This window comes from Crinia signifera, chromosome 4 (genome assembly GCF_055691185.1).
Source record: "Crinia signifera chromosome 4, ASM5569118v1, whole genome shotgun sequence".
In the NCBI taxonomy this organism is placed as follows: domain Eukaryota; kingdom Metazoa; phylum Chordata; class Amphibia; order Anura; family Myobatrachidae; genus Crinia; species Crinia signifera.
Genome location: NC_139220.1, coordinates 143,119,977 through 143,140,480, shown reverse-complemented (window position 1 = coordinate 143,140,480; position 20,504 = coordinate 143,119,977). Strand labels below are relative to the sequence as shown.

Below are 20,504 nucleotides of genomic sequence, written 5' to 3'. Positions count from 1 at the left end.
TACCACTAGGTCAGATGCTTCCTCATGGGCGGTGCATCATGGGGCTACAGCGGAATAGTTGTGTAGGGCTGCCACCTGGTCCTCTGTTCACACTTTTACCAAATTCAACAGGTTTCATAAGTTTGCGTCGGAGGAAGCTTCATTTGGACGGGCAGTGATGAGAACTGTCTGTCTGAGCGTACCCTCCCAAAGGACTGGCTCGTGAACGTCCCATCGTGAAGCTGTATCACCGGACAGGAGAAAAGCGGATTTTTGTAAGAACTTACCGTTCGAACCCCTTTCTCTGAGTCCAGTGTGGTGACACAGCGATCCCTCCCTCACGCTCAGTTAAGTATACCGTTCATGTGTTATCGTGTTATGGTTCTGTGCTGTTGCATATAAGATGTTCAGGCATTGTACTGAGTTATGTATCTTAGTGTGCTCATTAAGTTGAACTGAGGCATTGTGGGATGCAGAGGGAGGAGCCTGCTCCCAAAGAATTGAAGCATAGGTGCCTGGCTCCTGCGGACCCTCCTACATCCCATCGTGAAGCTGTGTCATCGGACTGGACTCAGAGAAAGGGGTTCGAATGGTAAGTTCTTACAAAAATCCCCTTATGTAGTTTGAAGTGTTGCAAATTAGCACTTTAGTATTAGAATTTAGTACTTCATTAAATGGAAATGTATGTCTGCATTGCCATAAGAAAGAGGATATTCTCCCGAGTCCCCGGCGCGCTGTGGCCGCAAAAATTCTTGTTCGGTTTATGTGTCAGCTGCCCCCTCCAGAGTCCCTGCAGTGCCGTGGCCACAAACATTATTGTTGGGGGGGGGGGGGGGGGCATATTAAGTGCCAGCCGCCCACAGCAGTCCAGTGCAGGGTAGCTGAATGAAGGGACACGTGGCTGAATTTGGGGCCCCTCTGATGCACAGGTTACCCCTGGGCAAGAAGCATGTAAATTGCCCTGGGATCAAACCTTTAAACCCACCCTGGCAACAAGCATTTAACTCATCTGGCAACAAGCATGTAATCCTCCCTGGGCATTGAATAGGTAATTCCCACTGGGCAATGAACATGTACTCCCCCATGGCAAGGAACATAAAACCCAGGCAAGGGTAACCCCCCTAGCACCGAGCATGTAACCCCCTGGCACTGAGCAAGAAACCTCTAGCTTTGAGCATGCAACCCCTGGCAAAGAGAATGTAGGTAAGTGGCACATATGTGGCATAATATGTAATGGGCATTATGGCGTGTGTCCTAATGTGTAATTGGCGTTATGGTATGTGGTATAAGTGATGGGCATTAACATGTATGGTATAATATGTAATGGGCATTATGGTTTGTGGCCTAATGTGTAATAGGCATTATGGTGTGTGGCATAATATGTAATGGACATCATAGTGTGTAGAAAAATATGTAGTGAGCATTATAGTGTGTGGCATAATGTGTAATGGGCATTACGGTGTGTGGCATAATGTGTAGTAGCTGCAGTTCAGAAGTGAGACTGTCTGCACTGGGGGCAGCTATTTATTTATAGTTTCTTATATAGCGCAGCAGATTCCGTTGCTATTCCGGTCCTATTAAATGGGATTTCTTGCCACCAATATGCCCACCATCCCTCCCTGCTCCACACAATCACTAGTGCTTAAAAGAGGGGGGGGGCAGAAATATCAATGTATGGGGCCCCAATATTTCTGTTACCAGCCCTGGCTATTTCTAAGCGATCTGACTAGATTGCTCAGAGATTAAGCACGAATCACTCCACTCTATAGTGATGCAGTCTGACCTGGGCCCTGATTCTGGTTGCCCAGTAGAAGCAGCAGTTTTTGCTTTGCGAGACAACTAACGCCGCCCACACGAACACCTTCCTCCTGCTGGATTCCAAATGTTCCCGCAGGCCTGCAAATGGATGTTTTGCCTAAACATCAATCCGCAGCCTTGCACGTGGGCCCAAAATCATTAGATGATTGCCGACATTCGCATGTTAACGCCTGTACATTGGCTACCTATTTTTGTAATAATGGATATTGGGGAAGATGTATTAAGCCTGGAGAAAAGAGAAACTGGAGATAACGCACCTGCCAATCAACTCCTACCTGTCATATTTCAAACACATTTGATTGACTGGTGCGTTATCTCCTTCCATTTTATCTCTTCGCCAGGCTTAATATATCTGCCCTAGTGTTAGAAATATTACACCATGTTGTTCTGAATATTTTTGGTGAATAGAAGTGCCACTGTCCTGAAATACCACAAGCTCCTGGAATGGTCATGGTGGAGTGATTCTAGATTGAAATTGATTCCAATAGGCCTATATTCATTATCATTTGCAACAGAGACACACTCATTCAAATTTGACCTTCAAATGAGTGTGATCATCAGGCATTTATCTCTTTGGGGGCATACAATTTAAAAGAGCAGACTCCCCCTTTTCAAACAAGTCTGTCCCTATTTCAGAGTTGGGGAGATAGAGGGACTAGAATCCGTTTTTCAAAATTTTCTTCCACTTCTGCAATTCTGCACCAATGTCGCTGCTCTGGTACCAGCCTCACTGAAACCTGGGACTCCCCATCAGTTTTTACACTTTGTTGCAGATGACAAGTGGGACTCATCTGCAATTTTAAGCCCCACTTGTCCCCGTAAAGCTGGGGTTAAATAAAACTTACATATTATGAATTTATAAAAATTTTGAAAAGCTTTGTACCAATTACAATGCTTGATTGTCTTTTATTGAGGGAGAACAATTCAAACCATATTGATTTTAAAGGTTGTAATTATCAGTATAATGTGATTTTTTTACATAGGAAAGCAAAACCTCAACCAAAAAGATTAATCACAAAAAGAATAAAACCACTACACATCTAGTTTAGCAACTTTATTAAAAACATCATATTCTGTAAGCTTTTAGAAGCATCACACTTAATGTTAACATTAAATAACAAAAACAGTTTCTCCTCTACCAAATGTACAACAATGGAACAATCTATATTGAAGGGGTGATTTCTAGAATACCAAAAGGTCACATGCAGTCATATAAATAACATTCAAGTAATTGTTTGTGCCTTCAAAAACTATGTTTCTGAAAGCAAGGAATGGATTCAAGACCAATAAGATAACCCTATATTACCCTACATATAATGCCATTATGGTAAAGAATGTGGGAGTCATTTAAACAAAGCTCTTGGTGCTGAAACACTGAATATTTTTATTCATCTGATTTTCAAGCCAAATTCAGTCCTAAAACCATTTAGTATTTCTCTAAATTTATAGAACTTCAATGTTCCACTGTACATAATAAGATGTATTTACACTTTATAACTTGTAATAAAGTGTATATTTCAAATATTAATGCAGTGGTTTCCAAATGTGGGCCTACAGGCACCCTAATGGTCCTGGTTTAAAGTATATACATTAAGTAACTTAATTAGTGACTTGATTTAACCCTTCGTTGCATGTTTTTTTTGTTTTTAAATAATTTCATGATTCTTGTGTATTGTACTGACAAGGAAAAATAATGAAAAAAAAATCACAGGCAAAAAAGAAAAGATTTAGAAAAAACGCTCTGTAGCAAATTTGATACACCATGCAATGGGATACCTATATACCTTATGTATATGGGTATGCAGCAAATTTGCAACAGAATGCAAAGTAGGGTTAACTATCTATCTGGGCTATGGATATCTTTAAAACCTGGACCGTTAGAGTACCTTAAGCATTTGGAAATTACTGTATTGATAAACATTGTAATCAGTCTAAATTGATGTCCAATTATTCAGAATAAAGAATATCACTGTTTTCTCAGACATGGAACAAAATGTTCTAAATTAGTTTGTGCATGTATCACATATTATGACAATTGTATTAAAATCAGTTCTTAGCAGAAATTAATTGACTACTCATTATTCAAAACTATAGGTGTGCAACTACTGCTAACATGCAGTGCTGGTTGTTGTGGCAATGGTTCCATCCCCATTTGCATGCTTTTATTGGCATTCTAATATACCAGCGGTTCTCAAACTGTGGGTCCCGGCCTTCTGATAATTTAGTAAATCACCAATAATCTCCCCATTATTGTTGATTTATTAAATTATGTAAATCAGAGCTATTATGTTGAATTCAGTATATAGGTATCATAAAAAAAAATATATATATATATATATATATATATATATATATATATATATATATATATATATATATATATAGTTAACTGCATAAAACATAATTTCCCCTACATTTCTTGCAGGAAATTCCAGTTCACCAAGAAGAAAATCGTGACTCAAGGCTGGGCTGAGAGTTGGAGAGATAGGCTGGTGGACAATCCTATCAGGCAGCAATGCCTGTAGACAGTGGAGAAAAAAGAAGCCACAGCTTCCCTGAATCCATAAGCCCATGTACTGTATATTGTGTAATTACTCAATGGCTAACTTTTAAATTCTACTGCTGATACAGTATAGAGAATTATTTGTATCTTTGTCTTGATATTTCTCTGGAATATTTTTTCCAATACAGTTTAAAAAATTGTGCATTTGGATGAGTTCTAAGGAGGGTATCCAATTAGTGGCAAAAATGCACCAGGTGTAAAAAACTCCAGATTTCCCAATTTTTTTCCAATGTTTAGCTGATATTTGTTTTATGAGGAATTTGGAAATAATTTCACATGAAAACACACATGTTCTGTAAAACCTGTGTGTTTTTGCATTCACGAGCATGAGAAGTCAGCACTATTTTTAGATTTTGTTTCACCTGCCTGAGGAAGGTGAAATAAAATCCATGAAAGATGAGTCTGGTGCCAGCTTTTTTGGTCCAATAAAATAGCCCACGGAGATAACATTACCTGCGGAAACTTTGTACTGGTAATTGGATACCCCCTAATTGAGGGCAATGCAAGGGAACATCACAAAAGGATACACTAAAAGGGTTTATGATCCCTTCAATAATTTCAATGTTTGCTCTACAATCTCAAAACAGAAGTCTACATCTAGGAAAGTACTCAAAATATGAACTTTATTTTTTCTAACTTGAAGACTAAAAATAAATCATTGGAAAAATATATAGCATATTATCTATTTACAGCATATATACATATAGACACCTTAATACCTCTGAAGAAAGCATGACTTTTACACGGAATTATATATACAGTATCAGGGTCTGAGAAAAAGAAGCATGATAATCAAAGCAAGCGTTGTGCTGGATTGTGTGTTATACCTATGGCTTTCAGTCTCTGATACAATCTCCAGGACTGAAGTGCCCGTCCACAGAACTTATTAGAATCTTAAATGAAATAAAAATATTATTAATTTGATGCATCTATAATTGGGCTAATGTATTTTTTAATTAAGTAATAAAACATATATATATATATGTGTGTGTGTGTGTGTGTGTATGTATGAACATAAGGATAAGTTATAGTTTTTTGTACAGGGCACAATGGCTTTATAATAACAGCACAGCAAACTGTTATATGCCTCTAGCTGTACCATGTTCACAGAGTATTATGTGTGTGGATGGGACAAGTACAGAGGGCAATGAAGCACATTTGTGTCAATTATACTCCTTTCAGATCATAATGCTGGGCCGGACCCAGGATCATGATTCCGGGTCCAACCCGGCTTCTTATAACTCTCGTCGAATTGCCAGGTTGGTCGACCCAGGTAATAAGCTTTGGTGTTTTCATGCTGCACCTCGACCCGTTTCAACGAGCCAGCAACCTGGCAATAACCCGGGTCCGAGGTGCGGTGTGAAAGGGTATAAGAAGAGTGCTGAAGAATTTTGTAACTCTGAAAAGATTGTGCTATTTTGGTTTGCTGTCAATACCGCATATATCTAAGATATATTAAGGAAAATATGGGGGAAACAGCCACACAATTCCACTCTTCCCTTCATATTTGTCTCCTCTAGGCTGCTGTACCTGCACTGAGGGGTTGGGTTGGATCTAGGCATGCACACAAGGTTTTAATATTAAACAATACCATGTGGTGCCTTCAGCTATCTGTGTGTCCGAATCCTCAGCTACTTCCAAGGTAACGGTTTTCAGCTCTACTCTGAGCTTAAGCACACAGCATTATATGTAACTAAATCTAATTACATATAGTGTCGCTCTGCTCCAACAATGCACCTGAGACACCTTTGTACTTTAGTAAATGAATCCCTTGCTACCTTATATAGATGTTACATTGACAGTATAGTATGGCATTGTATAGTACTTTGGAGACAGCATGTCTCTGGTTGGGATAGAACGGTCTCTTTACTAGACATGTGTTATGATGTAACTACTCCGGGAACATGCATGCTATTCCATGGTTGCCGTAGCTGTTGCAGTCAGAACACTGCTCTCTCTGAGCTATTTGTACAGCCAGGAACTGTTCTGCAGGTATGTTCCTAACAAATTTATCAGTACTGGTGGCTTTAGGCTCATGTACAAAATATGATCATGGAAAATATTGAGGACTTGGCGTTTACCCACTCAAAAAACCCTACAATGATAAAACTTAATGTTAAGATAAATTTAATATCCAAAGAACCCATAATACTCCTTAAAGTTCTCCTATTTTTTGTTTTCAAAGTTGTGACGTCAAAACTACTATATAAATGATTTTACATTGAGTGAACAGGAGACATTATTCCAAAAATAAGCAGTGAAACATGGAGAACAGCCAATTAGCACTGGCTGGTTCAAGCCCAACATAGAAAAAGTATTAAAAAACATAACCTAAACATAATACAAGGTGGTCATCCTCTCACAATGATATAGCACTGCAACTGATTGTACTTTTATATAATGGCAAGGATTATTTGTTGACTATAAAAATCTCCACAGATAAAACTTATCTTTACTGACTACACAGTACAATACACCTTGGCTGTCCCAACACCTTGCACAGAATACCTAGTAGAAGTGTCCTAGAGTTACTTGCCTGCAAGGTCTGAAACTTATTAGCATGTTAACCAATGGGAAGATCTTTATCAATTATATCCAACCTACATTAAACTTCTAACCAAAAGATAATTGTATATATTACCTTTTTTCCTGATCATACTCCATACTGTAATAATTTTGGAGGTTAAGGGGGGTATTCAATGTCAGGGGCACAGCTGTCGAGCTAGCGCGACAGCCGTGCCCCTGTCCCGTTCTTGGTGAGCTCGCCTGGAGCTCGGCAGTCGGGATTCAATGTCCCGGCCGCCGAGCGGCGAGAAGGGGGCGTGGCCGCGAGTTGCGGCCGGGAAGTGACGAGCTGCAGCCGGCAGCTCGTCACTTCCCGGCTGTTCTCGGCAGAACGAGCCCGACAGCTAGAGATGTCGGGCTCTTTCTGACAGGAAACCCTGTTCAATGCTGTCGGGGAAGACAGCATTGAATAGGGCCCGTCGAGCATCTCCCCCACGGGAGATGCTCGACGGCGATTGAATCTCCCCCAAAAAGTTTCTTCAGAATACAAAATATGTGATTAGATGTAAATAAATGCTGCACTCTCTAAAATAAGAATAGCTTGTTCTGATGACCCCATTTTTATTTAAATAACAAGTCAGGATATTAATCAGATATTTATACTATTAACCCTTTGAGTGCCAAGTGAATTTGTCAAAACTGGTGTGAAAATTGCCAAGCAAACATTTGCATTCATTATAATGACCAGTAATGTGTACCTTATATAGGAATTGTAACCCTTTTTTTACACATTTTTTATTTTAATTTATATAACAAATGTGAGCGACGCTGGCATTTTTAACCAATATTTTGCATATCTCTTACAGGATATTTTGCATTTTATCTCTTAGACATGTTGATGTTTTTAGCAGATATTTTGAGCATCTCTCACAGAGATGTTGGCACTCAAAGGGCTAAAACTACTTCAATAGGTTTTGGAATTCCTGCCTGATACATTTTATGACTTTGTAGATCAGTCAGTACGGCTTTCAAAAAAATCTATGCAAATGGCATAAAGATATATTTGATGCCAAATGTAGCCATGAAAGTATGCATACGCACTGTAATACTATACATTGTTATTAACAAAGACTAATACACATTTTTAAAAACATGTGCTCTTGTTCTTTTCTCAATAAATACATTTAAATAACATATTTTCCAAGATACATACATTATAAAAAGATCACTACAAACTACTGTGCCCTGTGAGTGTGGCCAGGTCGGGACATTTGATGTTGTCCTGCTTAACATTCAAATACTACAGAAACATAACAACACTATACATAGAGCAGTAAACCAGAATCTAAAAAACAAATGCAGCATATACTCTTACATCTTAGTAAGCATACATATATTGGTCAATATCTGATGTGTATATATTTAAAGTAAATAAATAACTGTCATTACACAATGTCTGATTGTAAAAACAAAGCTGTTGGAAGCAATTTTGGCTATATGTTGACAATGAAAGTAGCAAATTCTAACTTTACTGACAACCCCGAAAAAGAAAATTAGGTTAGGTGCCTTGAACTTGAGGTAGAGAATGAGACCCCTTCCATAAATGATACAATTAAAAAAAAACAGACATATTATATTGCTGTGGCTAATTTGCTGACCTGCTTAATAGACACAAAACAAAGTGATTTTAATATGCCATATGTAATAACAAATATCCAGTGTTAAATGTGTTGGAGGATTTTTTTTCCTCTCAAAATCACTGCACATGGAAGATAGGGAGGGGTTATTGGGGAACAATATACTCTGATCCCTCACTAGACAAACCAGGCATTTTGAGACATCTGGCCAAGGACAGTTAAAAAAAATGGTGAAAGCATGTTTGGATTCTCAGTTACAACCTGATAGAAACAGTGACTATGGTTCTACAGTATAACAGGGTTTTATGGCTAGGCTTATCATGGAACATGGTGGAAGCTAGCAATAGTCATGTCATTCATTACATTTAGTCTTCATTGCCCTCTTTAGGCTGCCCTCTGGTTGTGACCCACCACATACTATTCATACACAGCTTAGATCAACAAGGAACAGAAACCAAGTCTCAAAGTACCACATGTGGCAGTATTCGCACAAGTCAAGTAAATGCCAATGAGGTATAGGAAAACAATAGACATTCATTTGCTGTATACTCATACGTTCGATGTTCATGTCTAGGGACTTAAGTCATAAACCTCAGTTCTACTACAGTACCTGACCAAACAGTATTATTTTTACATTTTAACCTGTAACCTGTATACATCTTAAGAAATTCTGAAACATTTAAATAAAAAATGGATTTCAATGTGTCACATCATGTGTTGCCTGAAAACAATGCGATGTCTGGCTATTCGCGTTACCAAATTATCATGGTACACAATGGTCACTCATTTTCCTGAGCCGCTCTATCTGTGAATATACGGTTTATGAAGTGCTGTCACCTGACCATTACGGAGGCACTTTGCAGCCATTGTGAGGATCTGGATTCTCCAAAGGCTCACTTACAAAAGTACAATCCTTCAACACTAATGCATATTTGTGATGCCACGTGCCAACTTGAATAAGTACATGGGTTTGTGCGGATGTCTGCAGAGTGAACACATTTACACCCTCTACCATGAAGTGCTGGGTGGAGCCATGGTGTTCCTTACTAGGCATAATTTAGGAAGGTTACTTCACCTACCTTTGCAGTTGTATGCAAAACTTTTTGTCATTATCTTACTGAATATTATTTAAATAGAATAATATAGTGAAGGGGGTAAATGGATGGAGTTCCCTGCTTCACAGGAGAGCCCTCAGCATACTTTTTCTACCCACAAAAGTGATTTGATTTTTTGCCATGTCTGATGCTGGAGATTGAGATGTATCTTACATCTTTCAGATTCCATATAGTGGAAATGTGCAGTTACTAGTTTTCTATTAAAGTGATTAATAGTAATAAAACCTACAACCACAGAAGAGTGGCACATATAAATACAGCTCTTTTGGTGCTGATAAATGTAAGAAAAAGCGAAAGTCTAAATGAACTAGAGCTAAATTGTTAGTAAGCTGGACATTATAGTTACTGTTTCTGCCTTTCTGGTGTATTCACAAAGCTCAGAGTCTCTGGGAGCGGTCCCAGGACTGGAGTGTAACGCACAAGGTAGACAAGTATATAGAATGATCTCAATGTTTGCATCTTGTAAATGACACAATTTAGTCAAATGATACTGTGGTTTTGCACCAGAAGTTCTAAAGAACACTATTAGACACATCATTTTTCTCTTATAGCTTAATGGATGTCATTACTGGAAGAGGAGATTGCAGGACAAATGTGATTCCTCATTATAAGGGGTGAATGGATGGGAATGGAATTTATTCAGATAAGGATGTCCATAAACTCATAAAGGAAGATTAATTTCAAATCTGGGTTTATTCCTGCTTTTATATGATAAACTCCTTTAAAAATGATATCTTCTTTGTTAGTCAGATGTAGTTAAATTTGGTATTAACTATATCAAAACCTCTCATTTTGTTCCTTGGTCAATTATAACCAGAGCAATTTACATGTGTATGGCTCTACAGCTCAATTTAAATTGGCCACATCAATCATCAAAAAACAAATGGCTCAAATAAAAATTTGAAAATGAAATGTGAAGCCTTGACAATATGCATGTATACATATACAAGTAAACCCGCTCAAAGCAAGTGCTTCGAAAGATAGATGTAGTTTCACACTCTGCCGGCAGATGGCAGTGTTTCAGAGACACACGGACACTAGACATATTAATATATAGCTGATGAGTTGTTGCATTATGATCAGGGCCAGATTTATCACCCCTAAATATCACATCTGTGGAAAGGGGGGGGGGTTACCAATTAAAACTACCATAGAAATAAAGCAGCAAAAAAGTTATTATCCAACTGACAAAATGGGTGGGGCAAGGGATTACATGGGTGACATACTTTATAGGGCTTTCTGGAAACAAATCTGATCCGCCTGACCATGGGGTATGCATAACTGTGATTTGACATAGTCGGATCAATGGTAGGCAATGTGCTTTGGGAGGAATAATTCTTCAACGTGTTTGCCTGTTTGTGCCCATAAAACAATGTGATGTGTTGGTGGTGTTGTGGGTGGATAGACACAGTGCACCCAGGCTCAGCTTCCTTCTTTTTGGCTTCCTGGCTGAACCCAGTCATAGATCACCAGAGGAATGCTCACTAAAGAGAACAGTAGCCCCAGGGCAAAGAATGCAAATGCCTGCAATACAAAGGGAAGAAATATAAATTATGCTGCTGTATACTGATAAAGGCATTGATCGATTTTCATTTGGACAAATGTGTGTCAGATATTGAAAACAATTATATTGTCATATAAACTATGATAATGAACAAACAAGAATAAGAACTGAGTAAACAGAAGTATTTTTCTGGAACAAAAGTGGATGTGTTGGTGCTGAACTTGTGTGTCACTGAAGTGATTTTCTCGTGATGATGAAAAAATGTGGAAAGAAGGTAAAATGATATGTGTAAGTTACACAATATATAGAACAATGTGGTGTTACGAGAGAGGGAATCCCAAAAACTCGTACCAAAACTCACAATTCTATGGGAGCGCACAAGTATATAAAGGTATCTTTACAATCTTTAAAGGATCACCAGTGTGAATCGGATTTGTTCATATACCAATGATGCAGTGATCATCTTCAAATGCGTACCGTACTCACTGGGACAATCTGAGATTAAAGCATATCTGCGTTTCTTTATAGAAAAGGAAAGTAACTTTGTATAGGGTCACCTCGTGCAGATGAAATAAGCATGTAGCAGTTTCTTTAATGGACCAGCTTCCCTCTGTGTACAATTGGCTGTTTACCTCACATGCAAATATGTCAGGCAAAAAGAAAGGGAGGAGCTGGTCTCAGTAAAGGTATTTAATGATAGACTAAAAGATACAATCAAACTGGCCAATAGCCACAAACAAGTACAAGGTACTTGTTTCCTAGCACGGTGCCACCGATTTTAATTGTATGCAATCGGGTTGCAAAAATCGGGTCAATCGCATCGCATACAACCAAATTGCATGCGATGCGATTGACCCGACCGACCCGATTTTTTCCATTGGAACCAATGTTAAATGTTCCCTGAGGCCCGATTTTACATTGGCCCCAAATGTTAAATGCCCCCCAGACCCCATTTTTCATTGTATGCCCCCCATTGTTAACGCCACGATCAACGTGCACCCGAAGCGTGGCGAGTGCAGCGGTACGCGTCCTCCGACCTTTTCATACCCCCACTATCCACGCCATCGTGGAGTTGACTATATAGTGTGGCGAGCACAGCGAGCCCCGCGAGGGGACGAGCATTACTTTAGACGTATTACGCGTCCGCTCGCCACACTATATAAAATCAATTCCACGCCGATGTGGATAGTGGGGGTATGAAAAGGTTGGAGGACGCGTACCGCCGCCCCTTGCGGGCTTGCCACGCTTCGGGTTGGCGTTAATTGTGGGGTAACGTTAACAATGGGGGGGGGGGGGGGCATTTGACATACAGAGACTCTCTATCCTTGAAAAAGGCGGCTGTGACCGCCGAAACATGTTGGATGAGAAGTGAGTTCTTTTTACTTTTAATTCATTTTACATTCTTGTTTTTATATGCTTTCATCATTTGTGGCTATTGGCCAATTGGCCGCACTTCAGTTTGATTGTATCTTTAGTCTATCATTAAATACCTTTACTGAGACTAGCTCCTCCCTTTCTTTTTGCCTGACATATTATTGAGGCAGCATTATTGAGGCGGCAATCGGCGCTCATCTCCAAGTGGCGGCTCAGGAACCGCCTGCGCCCGGTGGGGGGTTGCCTGTGTAAAAGGTAACAAACGCCGGGTCGCATCTGGGTTGAAGCTGGGTCCAAAAACCCAGGTGGGACCCGGTGTTTTGGTGTAAAAGGGGTATAACTAGGCCCAGATTACAGCATTATTGAGTACTGAGACTCATTTTTATTATTTTTTATACTTTATTATACTTGTTTATAATTGCATCCAAGGGTAATGAATAAAAATAATTACATTGAACTTACCAACAATCTTTCATTGGCCAAGGCATCATTACCTTTAGTGATTTTTAAATATAAAGATGATGGAAGAATGAAGATCAGCATATTAGCAGATGTTGCGCCTGTGAAATAATAAAACTTTATTATATTAACACAAAATCATTAACAGAGAGTGTATGCACAAACACAAACAAAATACCCCCCCCCCCCCCCCCAAAAAAAAAAAGTTAATTAATAAATAAACACCTACAGTATAGAGAGTTTACGGGCACACTCATATACAGTGACTTGGTGCTTTACCAGAAAACAATAGTATTTTTAATAAATAACTTCAGTAAGTAATAAAGCATCCAATTATTATTACAGCCTGGAGCGTGCCTCCCCATCAGTGGTGATATACATACTATTTCATCGCAATGGTCAGTGCCCTAAGTCAGTTCTGACAGAACATGTGCAAAATTTCTGGGGGTTCAGTTTACAGCTTACATAGATTCCATTTACCGACGTTTCCACATCTATCCTTTGTCCATTACGCAGAACGCATGACTACCGTGTTAATTGGTAGTGGCAAGACTCTCAATGCATGCAACTTTGTCTGTTAAAATACATCGTATTCACAGAGTGAATTCAAGCATACCAATGTAGCATACTAATGTGCTCTTCATAAAACACTTCTTGTGTGTTCTATTAGCATCTTTTTGTGATGAAGATGCATTTTAACAGAAAAAAACACACTCAAAGATGCCCGGCGCTACCGAGTCACACAATGACTTGGCATGAATAGAAGGGGTGTTTAACATATGAGGACACATCTGTACATCCAAAAAAGCTATAACTTTAACACAATGGCTTATAATTGAAGTAATTTGTAAATTTTAATTTAAACTTGTTGCCAAAAATCCAATTAAACTGATAATAACCCAATTAACTCTTTGAGGATGGTGTAATGGTTAGCATTACTGCTTCACAGCACTGAGATCATGGGTTTGATTCCCACCATGGCCATAACTGTGCGGAGGTTGTATATTCTCCCCGTACTTGCGTGGGTTTCCTCCGGGTACTCCAGTTTCCTCCCACATTCCAAAAATATACTGGTAGGTTAATTGGCTCCCAACAAAAATGAACCCTAGAATGTCTGTGTGTACCAGTATATGTGGTAGGGAACATAGATTGTAAGCTCCACTGGGGCAGGGACTGATGTGAATGTTCAAATATTCTCTGTAAAACGCTGCGGAATATGTATTCGCTATATAAGAAACTGTAAATAAATAAATAATAAATTGAGTGCCAGGTGAATTTGTCAATATATGTGTGAAAATTGCCAAGCAAACATCTATTCATGACAATGACCTGTAATGTTTACCCTTTATTGGAAATATAATCTTTTTTTTTTTTTTTACACTTTTTATTTCATTTTATTTACAAATGTGAGCAATGCTGCCATTTTTAGCAGATCTTTTTCACATCTCTCACATATGTTGGCACTCGGTTAAACAAAAAAGCAGAATGTGTGACCTTCCCTTCAATATCCCCTCACACCCAGTCAAAAATAAAATAAAGTATTTTACCTACTGCACCAAAGATATCCTTCATTGTTGGTATGAAAATAACAAGTAGGTCAATTACTGTCAGTAGAACTACAGTCACTATTAAATGTTGCCAAAAGTTATACTTTGTCTTCCGCGCAAGCTCAAACAATGAAGATCGAACCTTTGGAAGAAAGAAGAAGTTGCAAATAAACTGTCATATTCTGTATATTACATTGATATATCATATTGAAGATGGAGTGTAAAAAAATTATACAAATATCAGATTTTTTTCCTGCCAAAACCTAAACATCCATTGTAATTGGCCAGAATAAAAATCAAGGATGGAGTATGGACGACCCACCAATGAAAGCCTACAATACAACTAAAAAGGGATTTTTGTAAGAACTTACCGTTCGAATCCCTTTCTCTGATATGGTCCTGGTGACACAGCTCAACACTGGGATGTAGGAGGGTCCGAAGGAGCCAGGCACCTATCCTAAAGTTTTAGAGGGTAGGCTCCTCCCCTACTGCATCCCTGGACTCTTCAGTTCAATCTTTCAAAGCCACTGGAATACATTAACTCAGTACAAACGCCTGCACATATTATATGCACATTTTATAACAGAAAACTGTTAACTTTTAACCATTTTAACATGAACATCATGAAACTTCTGGCATACTTACTGAGCGTAAGGGAGGGATCGCTGTGTCACCAGGACCATATCAGAGAAAGGGATTTGAACGGTAAGTTCTTACAAAAATCCCTTTTTCTCTTTCAATGGTCCTGGTGACACAGCTCAACACTGGGACGTTCCAGAGCCGGTCCTTTGGGAGGGTACGCTCAGGTCTGCAGCTCTCAGCACTGCTCGCCCGAATGATGCGTCCTCCGACGCGAACTCATGGAATCTATAGAATTTGGCAAATGTGTGAACAGATGACCAAGTGGCAGCTCTGCAAACCTGCTCAGCTGTGGCCCCATGTCGAACCGCCCAAGAGGTGGCAACTGACCTGGTGGTATGCGCATTTATTTTGGCCGGTACTGGTCTACCCACTTTGGTGTATGCAAAGGCTATCACAGACCGCAACCACCTAGCAATAGTCTGCTTAGATGCAGGCCAACCAATTTTGTGTACGTCATACAATACCAACAATGTGTCAGTCTTCCTGACACTCTTCACTCTGTCCACATATATGCGTAAGGCACGCACAACATCCAAAGTTCTCAACTTGTCCCTTTTCTTAGAACCCTCTGGGGGTTGAAACACAGGTAGAACTATCTCCTGATTTAAATGGAAGGTAGATACCACCTTCGGTAAAAACTGAGGCACTGTTCTTAAAACAGCCCTGTCATCATGAAAAATTAAGAAGGGAGATTTACATGACAAAGCTCCCAATTCTGAAACTCTTTTAGCAGATGCTACTGCTAACAAAAACACTAGCTTCCACGTGAGAAACTTAAAGTCAGCCGACCTTAAAGGTTCAAAAGGTGCCTTTTGAAGGCATTCCAAAACCAGTGATAGATCCCAAGGTGCTACTGGTTGCTTGTATGGAGGTTTCAACCTGGATACTCCTTGTAAAAAGGTTTGAATTTCCGGCAAAATGGCTATCTTTTTCTGGAAATAGATGGACAAGGCCGAAATCTGCACCTTCAGTGACTGAAGGCTTAGGCCCGATGAAAAACCATCTTGTAAGAATTCCATCATTCTTGATAGCCTAAAATGAGATGTATGAGCCTTTCTTCTCTCACACCATCGAATGTAAGTCTTCCAGACTCTATAATAATTTGCCGAAGATACAGCTTTTCTGGCTTTTATCATCGTCTGTACTACTGCCTCAGAAAACCCTTTTCTTTTCAAAATGGTGGTTTCAATAGCCAGGCCGTCAAAATCAATCGATCTGAATCCAGGTGATTGAATGGGCCTTGTCTTAGAAGGTCTGGTCTCAGAGGTAGACGCCATGAGTCCACAGACAACCTCTGAAGCCTCGAGTACCAGGACCTCCTTGGCCAATCTGGGGCCACTAAGATCACTGGAACCATCTGCCCCTGTATTTTCTTCAGAAGTCTCGGTAACATTGGTACTGGTGGGAATGCATAAAGGAGATCTCCCTGCCAGTGAATAGTCATGGCATCCACTGCCTCCGCTAGTGGATCCCTTGTTCTGGCATAGAACCTGGGCACTTGACGGTTGACCCTGGATGCCATCAGGTCCACATCCGGAGTTCCCCACATCGAAGTGATTTGGTGAAACACCTGAGGGTGTAAGCTCCATTCCCCTTCCTTGAGCTCCTCCCTGCTCAGGAAGTCGGCTTCTATATTCTCTATTCCTGGAATGAATATAGCCGATACAGCTGGAACATTCTGTTCCGCCCATAGGAAGATTCTGGACACCTCCCACATGGCCAATCTGCTGCGTGTACCTCCCTGGTGATTCAGATACGCCACAGCTGTGGCATTGTCGGTCTGAATCCTCAAAGGGAGGTTCTGTAACCTGTCTCCCGCCAAGGAAATCACTTTCCAGACAGCTCTCAGCTCCAAGATGTTGATTGGTAACGCTGATTCCTCTGCCGTCCACAGGCCCTGAAGCCTGAGATCCAGGACTATTGCCCCCCAGCCCCTGAGACTGGCGTCGGTAGTTACTATCAACCAGTCCCAGGTCTGTAATGACCGACCCCACTGAAGGGAATCTACTTCTGTCCACCATTTCAAGGATTCTCGGGTGTCCGAAGACAGCACTATCATCTCGGATTTCATGGTCAAAGTGTTTCCCGACCAGGCTGACAAAATGTTCCATTGGAACCTCCGAGAGTGGAACCTGGCAAATTGAAGCGTCTCGAATGACGCCACCATCTTCCCCAGGAGCTTGAGGCACCTCCATACTGAAATGCTCTGAGCCCTGAGAATCTCCTGGACTAGGGTGACCAGATCCCTGGCCTTTACCTCCGGGAGGAATACCCGATGAAGATGGGTGTCCAGTATGACTCCCAAGAATTGGAGCCTTTGTGACGGTACCAACTGAGATTTTTGCAAATTTAAAATCCAGCCGTGAGCCTGCAAAAAACTGATTGCCTCTGCCAAGTGACTCTGCAGCATGGCTGCTGACTCTGCTTTGAACAGGAGATCGTCCAAATAGGGTATTACTGTGATTCCCCTGAGCCTCAGCACCGCCGCCATTACTGACATTATCTTTGTGAATACCCTTGGCGCGGTTGCCAGCCCAAAGGGTAACGCCCGGAACTGTAAATGCAGGTCTCCTATGGCAAACCTCAACAAGGTCTGATGCTCCGGGTGTATAGGAACGTGCAAATATGCGTCCTGGACATCCATGGACGCCAAAAATTCTCCCTGGTCCAGACTCAGGAGTACTGACCGTAGGGACTCCATTTTGAAATGGTCTACCCATAAATGAACATTTAGGGACTTCAAATTTAGTATTGGTCTGAAAGACCCGTCTGGTTTGGGCACCAGGAACAGCGTGGAGTAAAAGCCTTTCTTCCACTCTGCCCTGGGGACTGGTGTAACCACCCCTTTTTCCAAAAGGGAGTGAGCTGCTCTCACAAGAGCTGTACGAAGCCGTGCCTCCTTTGGTAAGGATGTGGGGATGAACCTCTTCGGAGGCGGCCCTCTGCAAGGGATTTTGTAACCCTGTGTTATAATATCTAACACCCAGGCATCCTGGCCTAGAGAAGCCCAAGCGTCCCTGAAGAGTGTGAGACGCCCCCCCACTTTTGTCACTGTCGGGCGAAGCCCCTGACAGTCATGCAGAGGGTTTATCCTCTCCCTTTGTGGCAGGCTTCTTGTGAAAAGAGCCAAATTTTGACTTTTGTGTCTTGCCTCTAGAGGACTGAAACCTTCCCCTGAAAGACTGTCCTCGAAAGGACGCACCACCTCTAGGGGAGGGCCGAAAGGACGGCTTAAAAGCAGAAAATCTGGACGTCTGCTTTGCTGAGGAGGCCGCAGGAATGTACTTTTGCCGCCCGTGGCCTGCTTTATAATCTCCTCTAATTCGGTACCAAAAAGCACCTTTCCTTTGAAGGCTAATGTTTCCAGAGCCTTCTTGGACTCATTGTCTGCTTCCCAGGCTTTAAGCCAAAGCACTCTCCTGGCATTAATGGAGACTGTGGACACTCTGGTTGCCATTTTAATAGCTTCCTCCTCTGCATATTCCGCAGCTGCCTTAATCTTTTCTGCAAGCAGTAACGCACCAGGGTCAGCCTGCAGCATGGTGCATAATTCACCAGCCCACTCTATCATGGCCTTAGAGACCCAGGCTGAAGCAATAAGGGGCCGTAAGGTAAACCCCACCCCTTCAAATATAGCCTTGAGGTTACCCTCCAGCTTTTTATCCACAGAATCTTTGAAAGCTGCACCGCCCTGTACTGGTAATACAGTAGCCTTGGACAAACGTGCCACTGAAGCGTCCACAACTGGGACCTTTTCCCAGAGCTCCGCATGAGACTCTGGCATGGGGTACAGACTAAGGAATCGCTTAGGCATCTGTAGCCTCTTATCAGGAGTTTTCCAAGCCCCTTCTAACAATTCCTGTAACCCCTCATCTGAAGGAAAAGTAACAGCCTCCTTCCGCTGTCGCTTAAAAACACCTTTAACAGGAGTCTTATCCTCCACAGACAGCTTTAAAGCCTGCTTCACAGCTACAATGAGATCCTCTATACCAGCAGCAGAGTTCTCTTCCACATCATCACCCTGATCCCAGGGGATGTCAGTATACTCTCCTTCCTCCTCATCTACCACAGTAGTTAAAGCATAAGACCTTCTAGGGGTCCCTGCCACATCATCCATTTTGTCCAGCATTTCACTGAACCTGTTGATCCCTTTAGCAGTATCCTGCATCACCTGAATCAGCGCAGGATCTGCCTGGGTAAGAGGCAAGGAGCCAGACGACTGCTGAGATGATGGCATAGGTCTCTGTGATTCTACCAGCCCATCACTCTGCCTGTCCAAAAGCTGCACCAAAGCGTTAACTGACCTGCCTAGGGCCCTGGCCCACGCAGGTTCCATCTGCTCTGCCCTATGGGGTTCACTGCCCATGGGTCTCACATCAGCGCAAGTAATACATAAGCCCCCCTTGGCCATCTGCTCAGGGACAAACTTTTGTGTGCAAACATTGCACGCGCTCAGTGCACTAAGGGCTCCCTCCCCCAAAACCACAGCCTGATGCTCAGACATGATGCAAGTGATAAATGTATATCTATCAGTATACACAGTGCAAACAATGTACAAGCGTTTATACAGAGGCAATGCACCCAATCACTTATCTGTCTGTTGGTTTCAACTGCGGGGAAGCGATGCCCAGGAAATCCAAGTCACTCTGCCAGGATCAGTAAGCCAGCTCAGCTCCGCTGCAAGCGTTCTGAAAGGCGCCAAAGTCAGAGTGAAGGAAGAGACCACAGGTCCCTGCTGCTGCGGGGTCCGTGACCTTTTGGCGCCAACCACCCCCAGCCAGCCGCTCCTCAGGTAGGATTTCCTAGTTCCAGTGTCTCCCCCTCAACTGGGGATCACTTGGAACATGCCTGTCACAACGCTGCTGTCCTCTCATCTAGGAGCTCAGCGTGTAAGCTCCGCATAAAATGGCCGCCGCCATCACGGAGCGCCTGTCCCCCATGATCCCCACCTAAATGTGGAGCCGGTTTCAGGGTACTCCGGAGCCCAGGCAGCCTTTTAGAAAAGGCTATAAGCGCTGCACAGGGAGACCAGACAGTGTCTCCCCTGTGCACAGTGAGCTGACAGGACGCGCTTCTGTCAGCTCCTGCTGCGCTAGCAGTGTGAGGAATCACTATGAGAATCCTCACACTGTGCCTACCTAGCTAGGGTAAAAGTTAATAAAACAATAAAAATCCCCTAACTACTCTAATTCTTCGGCTGCTCCTGCAGCCCTTTAGAATAGCACCCACTCCAGTGGGCACCTAACACGAACTGAAGAGTCCAGGGATGCAGTAGGGGAGGAGCCTACCCTCTAAAACTTTAGGATAGGTGCCTGGCTCCTTCGGACCCTCCTACATCCCAGTGTTGAGCTGTGTCACCAG

The 20,504-nt window shown here is 41.8% G+C and overlaps 1 protein-coding gene across 1 annotated transcript in view; it reads right to left on the bottom strand.

Annotated features, from left to right (window-relative positions):
* Nucleotides 1-2,836: 2,836 nt before the first annotated feature.
* Nucleotides 2,837-20,504, bottom strand: part of SLC38A1 (solute carrier family 38 member 1) — a 62,271-nt gene continuing 44,603 nt past the window's right edge. Inside the window, exons 14-16 of the mRNA XM_083182646.1 lie at nt 14,502-14,643; nt 12,958-13,055; nt 2,837-11,141 (exon numbers count right to left, since the gene is read on the bottom strand). Of these exons, the coding sequence (XP_083038772.1) occupies nt 11,040-11,141; nt 12,958-13,055; nt 14,502-14,643 (342 nt within the window). The 3' untranslated portion in view covers nt 2,837-11,039. The remainder of the gene's footprint in view (nt 11,142-12,957; nt 13,056-14,501; nt 14,644-20,504) is intronic.